The sequence below is a fragment of the Puma concolor genome, chromosome B3, assembly GCF_028749965.1.
Source record: "Puma concolor isolate L17-30 chromosome B3, mPumCon1.1.hap2, whole genome shotgun sequence".
Lineage (NCBI taxonomy): Eukaryota > Metazoa > Chordata > Mammalia > Carnivora > Felidae > Puma > Puma concolor.
The window spans coordinates 76,559,887-76,575,863 of NC_141672.1; the positions used below are offsets into that span (position 1 = coordinate 76,559,887).

General features: G+C 42.9%; 1 protein-coding gene across 1 annotated transcript; it reads left to right on the top strand.

Annotated features, from left to right (window-relative positions):
• Positions 1-1,909: 1,909 nt before the first annotated feature.
• On the top strand, positions 1,910-6,978 carry OR10G2 (olfactory receptor family 10 subfamily G member 2). The gene is made up of 2 exons (XM_086708475.1): positions 1,910-2,011; positions 5,923-6,978. Exon 2 carries the CDS (start codon positions 5,941-5,943, stop codon positions 6,976-6,978), a length of 1,038 nt encoding a protein of 345 aa, XP_086564601.1. The 5' UTR covers positions 1,910-2,011; positions 5,923-5,940.
• The last annotated feature ends 8,999 nt before the right edge of the window (positions 6,979-15,977 follow it).

Here is a 15,977-nt window from a genome sequence, read left to right on the forward strand (position 1 = left end):
AGAGGAGGGGCAAAGAGAGAGGGAGACACAGAATCTGAAGCAGGCTCCAGACTGAGCTGTCAGCACAGAGCCTGACGCGGGACTCAAACTCACAAACAATGGCAACGACCTGAGCCAAATGAACTCCCAAAAAATATTCTTTTAAAAAAAGATAATACTGTCATCTTGTGGCCAGATGTAACATTGCAACTTTATACACACGTGTGCACACACACACACACACACACACGCACGCACTAAACATTTTCTTCCTTATTAATTTAGAACTAAAAAGAATCTTAGAAATCATTCCGTCTCTGTTCAGACCCATCATTTTACAGTGAAGTCTCTTGAAGCTTATATCCCTCTCCAGGCTTCATTTCTTCACATTTAGCCAGTTGCCCAGTATTACTCAGATTAACATTAACTTTTAGAAAATAAATACATAAATATCCAAAGTTATTCGCACTGGCATATGCTGCCAATGCCTGCATCTGCATGTGAGAATCAATTTGATATCAAATCAACTTTTGGTAACTTTAAATCTGAGATTCATGTCTGAAAGCATGGCTTTTTTTCCTCTGTCCATAGTATTTAATACGTGTGGTAGTTTCTCTTATTCATTCATTTTTTATTTATTTATTTTGAGAGAGAGCGCATGCACAAGCAGGGGTGGGGGGCAGAGACAGAGAGAGAGAGACAGAGATAGAGAGACAGAGAGAGAGAGAGAGAGAGAGAAAGAGAATCCCAAGCAGGTTGCAGGTTCCACTCTGTTAGAGCAGAGCCCAATGTGGGACTTGAACCCACGAACTGTGAGATCATGCCTGAGCCTAAAACAAGAGTCAGAGGCTTAACCGACTGAGCCACCCAGGCACCTCTCTCATTCATTCATTTAAAAGCATTCGTTGAGAACCTACTATGTACCAGGCACTGTGCTAGTGTTAAGGATCGCACAGTGAGCAAAACTCTCACCTACATTCTAGCGAAGGAAGACAAACAATAAATAAGCAAATGAAAAATACAACAGGAAACAGGTGGGGAGGATCAAGAGAGACCTCACTGATTAGATGACATCGGAACAGAAACCAGAAGACATGACATGGGTCCCCTGATGGATATTTGGGGGAGAGAGCTGATCAACTGAGACTTCATAACACCACTAAGAAATTGGAGGTCATTCAAAACTATACTGACAAGGTTATTCCCCACAGCTCCCTTTCCCAAGATCTAAGAGAAAGGTTTCCTGCTCTCTCTTAAAATAACCTAATGAGGATTTGGGGAGGGAAGATCTCATTAGGGAAATACCTTAGAGCAAGATTTCCCCTGAGGTTGGAATTTTTTCTTCATATCTCTTAACAGCGTGCGGGTTTTTTTTCTTCCTTCTAATCAAAGCTGCAGAGCCAATAGCTGATGAAGACCAATGTAAAATACGACTCAAGAGGTATAGGAGTCACACTCATCAAAGAGCCAGGAGAGGCAGCGGCTCTCAGAGATTCTGAATACTTATTTGCCAGGAAAAACTCCTGAAAGATTCCTAAAGCCTTCCCCCAAACAGATGCAGAGCCCCTTACCACAAGCCAGACTGACTGTCTGAAGCACAACCCCCTGGCTGCTGGACCATTCGGCTCGAGGACAGCCAGCCTTCTCCACAACTTTGCAGCTCCGTCCAGTGAGTCCAAGCAGATGGAAAAGCAGTCCTAAAACCCGCTCCATTCAAACTACAGTCACCAACTAATCTTGGAACTTTAAGATTTTCTGTTATTTCACCAAGTGTTAAATCGATCAGTTTCTCCATCTGCATCCTCAATTCTTTCCCAAAGTGCTAGAATCAAGCTCCTTCTTTCCAAATGTAAGGAATTTCTTTTTGTGATGAGAAAAATACTCAGAAGAATCTTAACAAATTTTCTTTTCATTTTCTCTTTTTAGGGCACAGCTGGGCAGTGACAGAGTCACAGAGGTCGTGAAGAAGATTCTTTGGTAATTGTGCAAACATAAGCCAGATTCGTGACCTTTCTGTTCTTCGGGACACCAGGTACCTCGCCTTAAGCGAGGCTTGTTTTTAAAAATCTTTGGGAGAACAGGATGCACTGCTGTGAGAATAGATAAAATATGCCAAGGCCATCCCAAACTCTCTGCAGTTCCCCTGATCTGCTCTGGCTCTACCAGAATGTCTAACTGTGCATGAGTATAAAGGAAGAGGAATCCTTTTTCCAGAAACAGATTTGGGTTGGGTCTTGTCCCAAGGGTAAAGGTCCTTTGATCCTAATTATGTCTGACACAACACTACCAGTCTTCATTCCTCATCTTCAAGAATTTCCTAACTGTCCCCTCCTGACCCAAATCCCAGAGCTAGCTAGCTAGAGGCTTGCCCTCCCCTGAGCTGCTGCTCCAATGGAAAGGCACTCACTGCAAGAGATGTGCTCACAATGGGGCGCCTGGGTGGCTCAGTCAGTTAAGCGTCCGACTTCGGCTCATGATCTCACGGTTCGTGAGTTGAGCCACCAGTCAGGCTCTGTGCTGACAGCTCAGATTCGGACTGTCCCCTCTCTTTCTGCCCCTCCCCCCACTCACGCTCTGTCTCTCTCTCAAAAATAAATAAACAAACGTTTAAAAAATTTTTAAAAAACAAACAAACCAGAGAGCGAGACGTGCTCACACCAAACTGGCCTGATTTGGGGGCTAGGGGGAGGATACAGAAAGTAGCCCATCCCATGATCCCACAGCTCCATAGAATTCTTACCCCACCTGTCTTTATCTTCTCAGTGCCGCTCTTTCACCCCACGGCTTCTGAGCTGACAGCACAGAGCCCAACCTGGGGCTCGAACTCACAAACAGTGAGGTGATGACCTGAGCTGAAGTCAGACACTTAACCAACTGAGCCACCCAGACGCCCCTAAAACTGGGGAAACTTTAAAATACTTTGCTTATCGGGCTCCTGGGTGGCTCAAGTCAGTCGAGGGTCCAACTCTTGGTTTCAGCTCAGGTCGTGATCTCTCCCTTTTGTGAGTTCGAGCCACTCACCCGGCTCTGTGCTGGCAGTGTAGAGCTTGCTTGGGATTCTCTCTCCCCTTCTCTATCTGCCCCTCCTGCACTCTCACTGTCTCCGTCTCTCTCAAAATAAATAAATAAACTTAAAAAAAGTAAAATAAAATACTTTGCTTATCTAATTAGCTAGGGTAGATACGGTGAAATTGTTTTTAATTTTTTGAAAAATTTTCAGTCCGCCACTTCCCTTACTTTAAACAACCTAAATTTCCACAGCTGAAAACAGGAGTGGACCCAAAGCAAAATGACACAGAAAGCTGATGGGGTAGAGGGTGAACGGGGCGGGGAGGGGGGGCAGGGGTGGGGTGGAGGGGGATGGAGTATGGCCAGACTATTTTCCTCTCGCTCGTCAAGAGATCTGATCCTTCTTCAAACTTACTTCCTGTTTCTCCAAAAATCCACTGGAAATCTACTCTGCCAACCTCTCTGCACCACAGATTGCCCACCTCTGCAACCTCTGACCACCACACCCCAAGTCAAAACCACCATCCTCTGTCTTGTCTGCCTAGAAAAGTAACCCCCTTTCAAACCCACCAGCTGTAACACACCTCCGTTTCCTGATCTCACCAAGCAGAGCCCCCAGAATCTAGAGACTAAAAGGTTACAGCAGGGCACCTGGAAAAAGTGGAGTCTGGTTTATGCACAACAAATGAGAAAAATCAGACTAGCAAGGCAGATAAACTAGAGAGGATTTTTCACTATACATAAATATGCATTATAGAAATCTGTTAAATAAATCCCCCAGTGGTACCATTCTATTAATTATTTATACAAAATTTTACTTTCATTTAAAAAATCTCAGGATTACATCACTTGCCTAAGTGGCAGCACACTAATATTATGTCTGTATTGACAACAAAATTACTTTGGCTCATAATTACTGTTTTATGCGTAATCTTAATCCCAACTATTTCTATCTTTTCTGTATACTCTACCCAAAAAAAGAACTAGTCTTCCCATCTATTTGCAAATAAATCAAGGCGCCCTCCTAAAACTCAGGCAGTAAAAATTTGATATTTCTTCTTTCTCTGTGGGCAGAGGGCACGCTTAACATTTTCTATGGACCCTGAACTGAAGAGCCAGGTATATTAAGTATTATTATTACTATTAATAGCTCCTAAATCTTAATATGTGAATTAAGTTACTTTTAAAAATAACCAAGATAAAATCTCTCGGGGAAATTTCCTGGTGGAGATTAAAGGATTAAACCTGTTAATACTCACATGTTATTTATAATTAATCTGTTACCATTTAAATTGCTCTCTGCAAATAGTCATTTAAATTACAAAGATACTATAGTTAAATGGCAGATGAATCCATCTCAAACCTGAGTGTGGGAAGAAAAATCTTTATCAAATAGTCTCTTCAACAAATACGTGTCATGCCTCTATCTTTTCTTATCATCTGGACCAGGAACTTCAAATTCTCTCAAGGTCTTTAGAGAGAGTTACTGTACAGTTGACTTTATACACACACACACACACACACACACACACAAATATATGTGTATGTATATATATGTATATATATGCATATAAAATATATATGTATATATATTATATATATTATATATATATGCCATGTATATATATATACACACACACACACAAATATGTGTATGTATATATGTATATACATGTATATATATGTGTATATATGTGTGTATACACATGTATATATATGTGTATATACATATATGTATGTATATATACATATATATATACACACACACACAAATATATGTGTATGTATATATATGTATATATATGCATATAAAATATATATTTATATATATTATATATATATGCCATGTATATATTCACACACATACACACTAAAGATCAAGTCCTGCATTAACCAATGCTATTATAATAAACAATAAAAATTGCTCTATAACCCCATACAAAAACATACAATTCCAAACCAATGGACCACATCAATCAACCAATAAATCTAAATAATATCCTAGAGCAATAAAAAACAAGAGTGGCCCTTGGAGTTTGTTATAATAAAACGAAACGCATAAGAATGAGATGTTCGCTAGTCAGTGGGTGGGTCCAAGGATTAGACAAACAAGATACAGCAGAGAAAGAAACACTATGTCTGTTCGGTGGGGTTTGGCAACATCCGTTCCCATTAGCCATTCAGTCATTCAGAAAATAAATGACCACGTTTACTGTGTTAGATGGGATGACTAATAGGGGAGACAAATAAGAAACTGGACAATAGTAGTAGAATGTGATACATGCTCTGAGAAATATAAGCATGGTCCTCAGGAATCGGGAAAGTCTTTTTGCAGATAAGGGTCTCCCAACTAAGTCCTGAAGGGAAAGTGAGCATTACCCAGGTGAAGGGAACAGAGAAGGTATGGTGTGCATAGGCTCCCAGCTGGAGTATGCCGTTGGGAGAGCCTCGAGGGGTCCTTTGAACTGAACACTAAGAAGGAATTGCAAGGGGTGTGGCCGAGTGGCAAGTAAGGGACATACAATGAACATGTTTGCATGCTATGGTGAGGAGATGGGATTCTAGCTGAGGCACTGCAATGATGGGAAGTGGAGGGAAAAGTAAGTTTGGTCATTGTGGGAAATGTGTTCCACACTGCTCTGCCTTAACCTGACTCAGCCCCTCTTCAGTGGTTGGGCTTTTTCTTTGGAGTTATTGGTCCTTCTCTATCATTCACATGTCCCCCTGTGCTTTGATCTGCCGAATTCTGCTCTCAGTGTCTCCCAATCGATCAAAGATTCCATCCATCTAGGAAACTAACCAGTCTCTGGACAGTTTCTCTTATAAAGTGAACCAAAATAGTTGATGGCAACACCACCTCTTCTTTAAAATAAAAATAAGTAAATAAAAATTGTTTAAAAGTTATGGCAGTTTCCTGTTTACCTCATCACTCAGGCAGGCATTAACCATCAGATGAAACCATTCTCTCACCACCTCCTGTGGATATTTCCCTGGTCTGACTTCACCATTCATCTCCACAGACTACAGAAAGACATGGGAGAGACCAAAAACACATCCCTGGACACCGTCGTGACAGGCTTCATTCTCCTGGGCTTACCTCACCCCCCCAGTCTGAGGACCCTCCTCTTCCTGGTCTTCTTCATCATTTACATCCTGACTCAGCTGGGGAACCTGCTCATTCTGCTCACCGTGTGGGCTGACCCAAAGCTCCACGCTCGCCCCATGTACATTCTTCTGGGCGTGCTCTCATTCCTGGACATGTGGCTCTCCTCAGTCATTGTCCCTCGGCTAATATTGGATTTTACTCCTGCCAGCAAGGCAATGCCCTTTGGTGGCTGTGTGGCTCAACTGTATTTCTTTCACTTCCTGGGCAGCACCCAGTGTTTCCTCTACACCTTGATGGCCTACGACAGGTACCTGGCAATATGCCAGCCCCTGCGCTACCCCGTGCTCATGAATGGGAGGTTATGCACCATCCTCGTGGCTGGGGCTTGGGTGGCCGGCTCCATCCATGGGTCTGTCCAGGCCACCCTGACCTTCCGTCTGCCATACTGTGGGCCCAACCAAGTAGATTACTTTATCTGTGACATCCCTGCAGTATTGAGACTGGCCTGTGCTGACACGACCGTCAATGAGCTTGTGACCTTTGTGGACATTGGGGTGGTGGCTGCCAGTTGCTTCATGTTAATTCTGCTCTCCTACGCCTGCATAGTCCGCGCCATCCTCAAGATACGCACTGCTGATGGGCGGCGCCGAGCCTTCTCCACCTGCGGCTCCCACCTAACCGTGGTCACAGTCTACTATGTCCCCTGCATTTTCACCTACCTCAGGGCTGGCTCCAAGAGTCCCCTGGATGGGGCAGTGGCTGTGTTTTACACTGTTGTCACTCCATTACTGAACCCCCTCATCTATACCCTGAGGAACCAGGAAGTGAAGTCCGCTCTGAAGAGAATAACAGCAGGTGGAAAGGCCACCAGAGAAAACAAGTAACTACAAGCCCAGGGACTTCCTGCCTCACCATTGCTACCACACCTCTCAGCTTCTGCTGCATGTGGCAAACGTTCCATAAACTGCTATGAATTTACACTGAACTGAATTTAATTCTATTGAGAAGAGACTTCTGAACTCCTTGTATTCATAATCTTTTCTTCTCATTAAATTGGTTCAAATTGTTTGACATTATTTGTTTAGAAACAAATGGACGCATTACTTCTACCCCTTGGCTACCTTGTGAGATATGAAAATGCTTTAGGAAAGGCTGAAGAGGATGAGAATGTGACAACAACTTTGGAAGTCTGTTCTGCCAGAAAATTCGACATTCTCTTTGCCCCTAAACCCTAGACTTCTATAGCTTCAATGTTTCTTTGCTTATGCATGGCATTAACATTCCCCAGCACTTCAACTTGAAAATACTGGATCATGTATGAAGTTCCCTTCCTGTTCCTCGCTGTCCCCATGTGCTGAGACACCAAATTCTGTCCCCTCCACTTTTACAATGTCTCTCTTGATGTCCTGACTAGTCTTTTGTCTTCTTCCTCCTCATCCACACCATAGTGAAAATTACTCTTCTGAAATGTACAAGCTATAGGACTCTCCAGTGAATGTAAAAATAAAGGCAGGTTCCTCAATCTGGAGTTCAAAGTGCAAAAAATCTGAACCCAACATACCTTATCTCCCAAGATGTCTCTACCCTCTCTTCCCTCCCCCATCCTGACTGATTTACTGCAGGCCTCAAGCATGCCCAGGGCTTGCCTGCCACAAGCTTTCCCCTCTACCAAGAATACACACCCATCAAAATTCATATTGTCCAATCTTTTAAGGACTTTTTTTAGAGAGTGTGAAGCTATGTCATCCAAATTTTAAAACTCTTCTTTTTTTATTTTTTTTTTAATTTTTTTTTCAACGTTTATTTATTTTTGGGACAGAGAGAGACAGAGCATGAACGGGGGAGGGGCAGAGAGAGAGGGAGACACAGAATCGGAAACAGGCTCCAGGCTCTGAGCCATCAGCCCAGAGCCTGACGCGGGGCTCGAACTCCCTGACCGCGAGATCGTGACCTGGCTGAAGTCGGACGCTTAACCGATTGCGCCACCCAGGCGCCCCAAAACTCTTCTTTTTTTAATTAGAATATTTGTACCTTCTTTTTTTGTATCTGAATGTAGTTGACACACAATGTTACATTAGTTTCAGGTGTACAGCATAGTGATTCAAGAAGTCTATACATTCTTCTGTACTCACTGTGAGCATAGCTCCCATCTGTCACCATTCAGCACTATTTCAATATCATTGGCTATTCCCTGTGCTGTGTTTTTATTCTCATGACTTATTCATTCCATAACTGGAAGCCTGTATCTCCCACTCCCCTTCACCCATGTTACCCATCCTCCCACCCCTTCCCTCTGGCAACCATTAGTGTGTTCTCTGTGCTTATAGGTCTGATTCTGCTTTTTGTCTGTTTGTTTACTCATGCGTAAAACTCCTCTTAATGAAGATCTTGGCCTTTATGTTTCTTCCAACCGACCTCCTTCACCACCCTGTACCCTTCAAAACACATGCAAAGAACTTTTAAGATATTTGGATGGATTATACCAATTTCCCAAAAGGAAATGGATGGCCCACTCAAAACAGGATAATTTGAGAAGGGTTTCGTGACATAGGAGCTATTTACAAAGATACGAGAGTAGAGGAACCACAAGGAAAAGCTGATGAACCTGGGGCTTAGTAACACTCCAACTATTTACCATCCCTAGGCAAGAAGGAACAAGGGAGGGAACAATTAGGAGAACCTGGAAAAAAAGGGTCACATAACTCACACATGCCTTCTCCTCTGGAGTATTAACACACTTGTAGATATCCCTGTAGACACTAGGTTTTCCTAACAATGTACTCTTGTTGATGATACCATTTTACACCACCTGAGGTAGGGTGTACTCTTGTTGTTGAGAGCATTTTCCTCCACCACTCATTTGGTTTATTTTTCTTAGGAACTAAAACTAAAGAGAGGTTAACTGCCACCATGAGAACATACTCGAGACATCTGAGTATCAATGTGGTCCTAGAAACTCCACAAACATGAGGACTAAAAAATAACTGGACAATAGGATGTTGTATCTTGGGGTGCTTGGGTGGCTCAGTCAGTTGAGCATCTGACTCTTGATTTAGGCTGAAGTCATAATCCCAGGGTCATGGGAATGAACCCTGCATTGGGCTCCACAATGAGTATGGAGTCTGCTTGGGATTCTCTCTCCCCCTCTGCCCCTTCCCTGTGCTTGCTCTCTCTCTCTGTGAAATAAAAATAATAATAATAAAAAACTTAAATTTTTTTTTAATTTTATTTTTTATTTTTTAAATTTACATCCCAATTAGTTAACATATAGTGCAACAATGATTTCAGGAGTAGATTCCTTAGTGCCCCTTACCCATTTAGCCCATCCCCCCTCCCACAACCCCTCCTATAACCCTCAGTTTGTTCTCCATATTTATGAGTCTCTTCTGTTTTGTCCCCCTCCCTGTTTTTATATTATTTTTGTTTCCCTTCCCTTATGTTCCCTTATGTTTTGTCTCTTAAAGTCCTCATATGAGTGAAGTCATATGATTTTTGTCTTTCTCTGACTGACTAATTTCACTCAGCATAATACCCTCCAGTTCCATCCACATAGTTGCAAATGGCAACATTTCATTCTTTTTGATTGCCTAGTAATGCTCCATTGTATATATATATATATATCACATCTTCTTTATCCATTCATCCATCGATGGACACTTGGGCTCTTTCCACACTTTGGCTATTGTTGATGGTGCTGCTATAAACATGGGGGTGCATGTGTCCCTTCAAAGCAGCACACCTGTATCCCGTGGATAAGTGCCTAGTAGTGCAATTGCTGGGTCATAGGGTAGTTCTATTTTTAGTTTTTTGAGGAACCTCCATACTGTTTTCCAGAGTGGCTGCACCAGCTTGCATTCCCAACTTTTAAAAAAAAAATTTTAAAGGAGCATTGTACCTTGTTCAACAAGGAGTATAGAAAGCACAAAAGTTCCAATGCAAAGGACACAGAAGCTGGGTTCATCCTCAAGTACTTGACAAGGTCAAGAGATGCTCAAAAATCAGAGCTCAGGAAGCTTCACTCTAAACATCATGGAAGATACTCAGACAAGGTGCACTCCAATTCTTCTCCACCCTGAGAACATGTTTTAGACTATGAGATTGTATCAGAACATCCTGTGGAGCCAGGGTTTGAACTTGGAATTATCTGATTCCCAAGTCCATACAAAACTAGTGTTCTTTAAATGTGACAACTGAGCTGAGTTCCCAGTTGGACCCACAGTACAACAGTTTCCTCTTGGACTGCAGGTCCAAGACCGCCGGTGGATGCCTGAAACCACAGATAGTACCAAACTCTATACATATATTTTTTCCTATGCAGACATACTATGATAAAGTTTAATTTATAAATTAAGCACAGTAAGAGATTAACAGCAATAATAAAATAGAATAACAACAATATGCTCTAATAAAAGTTATGTGAATGCATCTCTCTCCCTCTCAAAATATCTTACTGTACTGTGCTCACCCTTCTTCCTCTTGTGATGATGTGAGATGATAAAATGCCTACGTGATGACATGAAGTGAAGGGGCTGAGGTAGGCATTGTGAGGTAGCATTAGGCTACGACTGATCTCCATACAATAAGTCAAAGGGAGGATCATTTGCTTCTGGACTACGGTTGGCTGCGGGCAACTGAAACTGTGGGAAGTGAAACTGTGGTTAAGGGGTGGGGGACGAGTATAATTCTAAATACCTTGGTTCTCACTGTCTGGTAATGGCTTACTCTAACCTCTAGCACCCAACCTTCATCCAAGTGGAAATGGAAGCTGTTAGGTCAGATAGAGGATGGAAATCCTACTGGAAAAGATATAAAGTATAAGAGAAGTGATCAGGGAACCTATGTGGCTCAGTGGGTTAAGTGTCTGACTTCAGCTCCGGTCATGGTCTCATGGTTCATGAGTTCAAGCCCCACGTGGGGCTGTCTCCCATCAATGCAGAGCCTGCTTTGGATCCTCTGTCCCCCTCTCCCTCTGCCCCTCCCTGACTTGTGCTCACTTTCACTCTCTCTCTCTCTCTAAAAAATAAATAAACATTAGATCAGTGACTTTAAAAAGAAAAAGAGAAGCACTCTTTCGTCTTGACCACGGTGGGCTGCGGGCAAGCGTGGTAGAAAAATATGTGGTTTAGAAACTTCTGACTTTTAGGGAAAAGTATGTATAAAAACAAGGTCAGAATGAATAAACCCATAGAAGCCCTTATGGATACTCCTCATAGTCACCAAATACAAAAATACCATTCTGAGTGAGGAAAGAATCGATAATTTACATGTCTTAAAATTTTAAATACTCATTTCTGTTTACCAGTCACTACTTGCTAGTTTTTTTTTAATTTTTTAATGTTTTAAACTAAAAGTTTTTTAGACTCTATCTCCCTCATAGTTTCAATGAGGCACCTAAATTTTTATTTTTCATTTTTACGAATAATATACATATTAAAGGTCATTTACTTCAGTGTGAGATCCTGTACTTAAATGTTGGGTATCTTTGATTTTATGTGTTGGGACTCTACTATGAACCCAGATACATTTGAGTCATTTGAAAGATTAAGATTCTCTGTTTGTTTTTTAAATACATCTTTTTTTTTTTTCATTTTTTTTTCAACGTTTTATTTATTTTTGGGACAGAGAGAGACAGAGCATGAACGGGGGAGGGGCAGAGAGAGAGGGAGACACAGAATCGGAAACAGGCTCCAGGGTCTGAGCCATCAGCCCAGAGCCTGACGCGGGGCTCGAACTCACGGACGCGAGATCGTGACCTGGCTGAAGTCGGACGCTTAACCGACTGCGCCACCCAGGCGCCCCTCTCTGTTTGTTTTTTAATATTAATGTTGATGAGTAGTGGTTTTAAATGTATTTTTGTTTATTTATTTATTTATTTATTTTTTTTTTTTTATGTTTATTTGAGAGAGAGAGACAGAGACAGAGAGCAGGGTAGGAGCGGAGAGGGGGAGACACAGAATCCAAAGCAGACTCCAGGTTCTGAGCTGTCAGCACAGAGCCTGACATAGGGCTTGAACCCACAAACCCTAAGATCATGACCTAGCCGAAGTCAGCCACTCAACCAACTGAGCCACCCAGGCTCCCTGAAAGATTGAGATTCTTTGGATAACTTGACTTGTAGTTTTGTAGTCATCCAATGTTTTATAGCTCTTACTCATTTCATGACTGCTTTATATTTAAAACATAAAACAAGCACATGATATCAGCATTGCTTTCAAACATCATACATTTCTCCCTCTAAAAGGCAATGAAGTCCAGTTCTAAGGGTCACATTTATTTTCCCTTTATTTTCAAAGACATGTTTTATAAAAGGTCTACCCTTTCTCTGTCTTCACTAGAACATAAGCAGGACATGCAGGGAATCTTTTACTCACTGATGGCACCACAGCAACTGAAAGAATGTCTAGCACATATTAGGTACTCAGTAAAACATTTGTTGAGAGAAAACCATCCCTTTTTTCTTTATTTCATAGTCACCACCGCTAAGTCCCTCTTGTCCTGTGTATGCCAAAAGACTGACTCAAAATTAGCTGATAAAAGAACCTAAACATCCAATGCTAAGGAGAAAAAAAAAACATGGAAACAGATATATCTCCTAAAACGTAGAGAAAGAGGAACTCATATATGAGGAAAAACTTCTGCATTTCCCTCTATACTCAAAATGAATAGGCTACAATGTTGAACAAATGCCAAAGACTTTGGGATAGCATACAAGAGTTACAATCCAAGGGGTGCCTGGGTGGCTCCATTGGATGAACCTCCAACTCTCAATTTCAGCTCAGGTTATGATCCCAGGGTCATGGGATCAAGCCCTGTGTCAGGTTCTGAGCTGAGTGTAGAGCCTGCTTAAGATTCTCTCTCTCTCCCTCTGCTCCTCTTCTCTGCTCACACACTCTCTCTCTCTCGAAATAAAAAAATTAAATTAAAAATTAAAAAATATGTTTAAAAAAAGAATTACAATGCAAAACAAGAAAATCTTTAAATTGGATGTTAGATTTTACTGTCTGTGCCCATCATCCAGTGCTTTCCTGGGCATTCCCTGCTGTCTGTCTCCTTCCCCACCTGCCCTCAGGCTCATTGTATGACTTCACTCCTCCTTTCCAAATAGGGGGGTTCTCTGTGATCTTCCCTTCACTCCTTAAGTCCACAGACCTTGTACTCTCCAATGTGCTGGATAAGTCCACTTAAAAGTTAAATATTATCAAAATAAGCCCTCCAAGAAATACAAAAATGAGGACATATTTCACAGAATTAAAAGCAACATTAACATCTCAAGCTGAGACATTTGCATTTGCTTCACCAATTTCAGAACCTCCCAGGGATAAACGAATGAGTACATGACTTACTATTTTGCATAAACAAAAGTACTCGCCAAGGGATCCTTGCTCTGAATAAAGAGCCTCCCCCAAAAGCAAATTCTATCTTCAACTCTTAGGGGGATCTTGGAAGTACAAATAAGCAGAAGGAGGAGGGAAAGCAGAAGAAAGAGAGAAAAAGAGAGTAGTCAGTGGTTCAGAAATACTAGGATTCACTTTCAGAGTCCTCTGTTACATTCTTCCAAAGTTTAAAATTAGAGGTGTAAGCAGGCATCCACTCAGGAAATACAGTTTCTCACTGCCACGGTCACCTGTGAAGTTGGGTGCAGCTGAAGAGGCCTCGTAGCCACCGCGTGTCTCACGGGCACAGAGGGCAGAGGCAGAGTCTGTCCTCTGCAGCTCGGCCGGGAGGAGGTAACTGGATGCATCAATCAGAGCGACTAAGGAACGAAGGAAAACCACCTCTCCTCTCCCAACCATCCAGAGCACTTCAGACACACGTGTGGGGGCTCCGCTGCCACGTTGCTGGTACCAATCCGGCCCGCCCAAGCCAGACGTCCGGTTCGTGCGCTTGACACGCACAGAGGCTCCTTCCAGAGCCGTCCCCTCCGTGGGCTGCTGAACGCCTTGTCCCGCAGCGCCTGTGAGAACACGCGGGTCCTTGGCAGGGCAGCGCTCCTGGGAGCCACAGCGTTATTAAAAAGGAGAACACTGCCACCGCTGGAGGAGTTCCTCAGACAGACACAAGTGACAGTGAAGCGGCAACGGTAGTAGTGATCTTAGTCGTAGCAGCAGCCACGGTAGCAGTAGTAATATGGGGACGGTTAGCACCACTTCAGGAAAATGTGGATCAGAAACGACTCCTTCATTACAAAGACCAGAGGTGGCAAGCATTCAGCCGGTAGAAAATTATTTTGAAACCCCCCTGCAGAGTTCGCTACTGACTCGAGCCTTCCTTCCCACCGTCAGGGAAACATAAAGAAGGAAATCTCCCCACATCTGCTGCGGGACACCCCGGGCCAGGCACTGCATCCCCGGTGCCTGAGCCGCTGGAACCGGCGGCAGAAGGTCCGTGCCCTCCCTGGGGCTGAGGGACGAAAACCCAATCTGGATGCAAAACCCAGAAGAAACACCAGGGTGGGAAGCTCCTCTCTTGACAGGTGACTTTCAGCTTCCGCAGGAGCAGTTGCGGGTTCCCTTAGAGCAGTGTCCTCGCGGGAACGTTTTCTACTGGTGAATCCACAGGCTGTAGTCCAGGAGATTCTGTGAACACTGAACAGTAGAATGGTGTGTAAAGAACAAGAGATGACAAGAATAGGAAGAATAACACAAGGCAAAGGCAAAAAGTAGTCAATGTGACAATGTTAATAGTTTCCCTTTTGCATGACACAATAAAATAGGAATCATCTTCAGGTGGAGTGCGTGTGTAAGCACATTGAACATATGTTTGTGTGTCGTATATGTTTTGAAAGTTAAAGAGAGGGGCGCCTGGGTGGCGCAGTCGGTTAAGCGTCCGACTTCAGCCAGGTCACGATCTCGCGGTCCGTGAGTTCGAGCCCCGCGTCGGGCTCTGGGCTGATGGCTCAGAGCCTGGAGCCTGCTTCCGATTCTGTGTCTCCGTCTCTCTCTGCCCCTCCCCCGTTCATGCTCTGTCTCTCTCTGTCTCAAAAATAAATAAAACGTTAAAAAAAAAAAAAAAAAAAGAAAGTTAAAGAGAGAAGAGGGGCGCCTGGGTGGCTCAGTCGGGTGAGCATCCAACTTTGGCTTGGGTCATGATCTCACAGCTGGTGGGTTCAACCCCTGCATCAGGCTCTGTGCAGACAGCTCAGAGCCTGGAGCCTGCTTGGGATTCTGTGCTTTCTTCTCTCTCTGCCCCTAACCCACTCGCATTCTGTCTCTGTCTCTCTCAAAAATAAATAAAAACTTTTTTGAAATTTTTAAAAGAGAGAAGGGAATTTGGCTATGCTTTAAGTATTTTTGAAACAGTTAATATAGAAATAGTCTTCAAAAAATTCAAGACAGGGGCACCTGGGTGGCTCAGTCGACTGAGTGTCCAACTCTTGATTTCAGCTCAGGTCATGATCCCAGAGTCATGGGATCAAGCCCCATGTAGGGCTCTGTGCTGAGTCTGGAGACTGCCTAGGAATCTTTCTCTCTCCCTCTCTACCCCTCTGCCCCTCTGTCCCTTTGCCCCTATCCCCCTCTGCCCCTCTTCCTCGCTCCGGTTTGTGCTCTCTCTCTCTAAAAAAAAAAATTTCAAAAGCCAGTTGCAGAGTGAGGGTGTTGACTGGTCTTATCTTTATCAATATATGTACTATATACATGTTTTTAAGTTTTATTTATTTAAGTAATCTCTTCACCCAATGTGGGGCTTGAACTCATGACCCTGTCAAGAGTCAGATGCTCTTCCCACTGAGCCAGTCAGGTGTCCCTTATACATGTATTTGTGTGTGTGTGTGTGTGTGTGTATATATATATATATATATACACGTATTATATATATGTATTATATATAATACATATATATACGTATTATATATATGTATTATATATAATACGTATATATACAT

Bases quoted from the DNA above. Each gene is read 5' to 3' on its own strand.
- OR10G2 (XM_086708475.1), top strand. From the start codon at position 5,941: ATGAAACCATTCTCTCACCACCTCCTGTGGATATTTCCCTGGTCTGAC.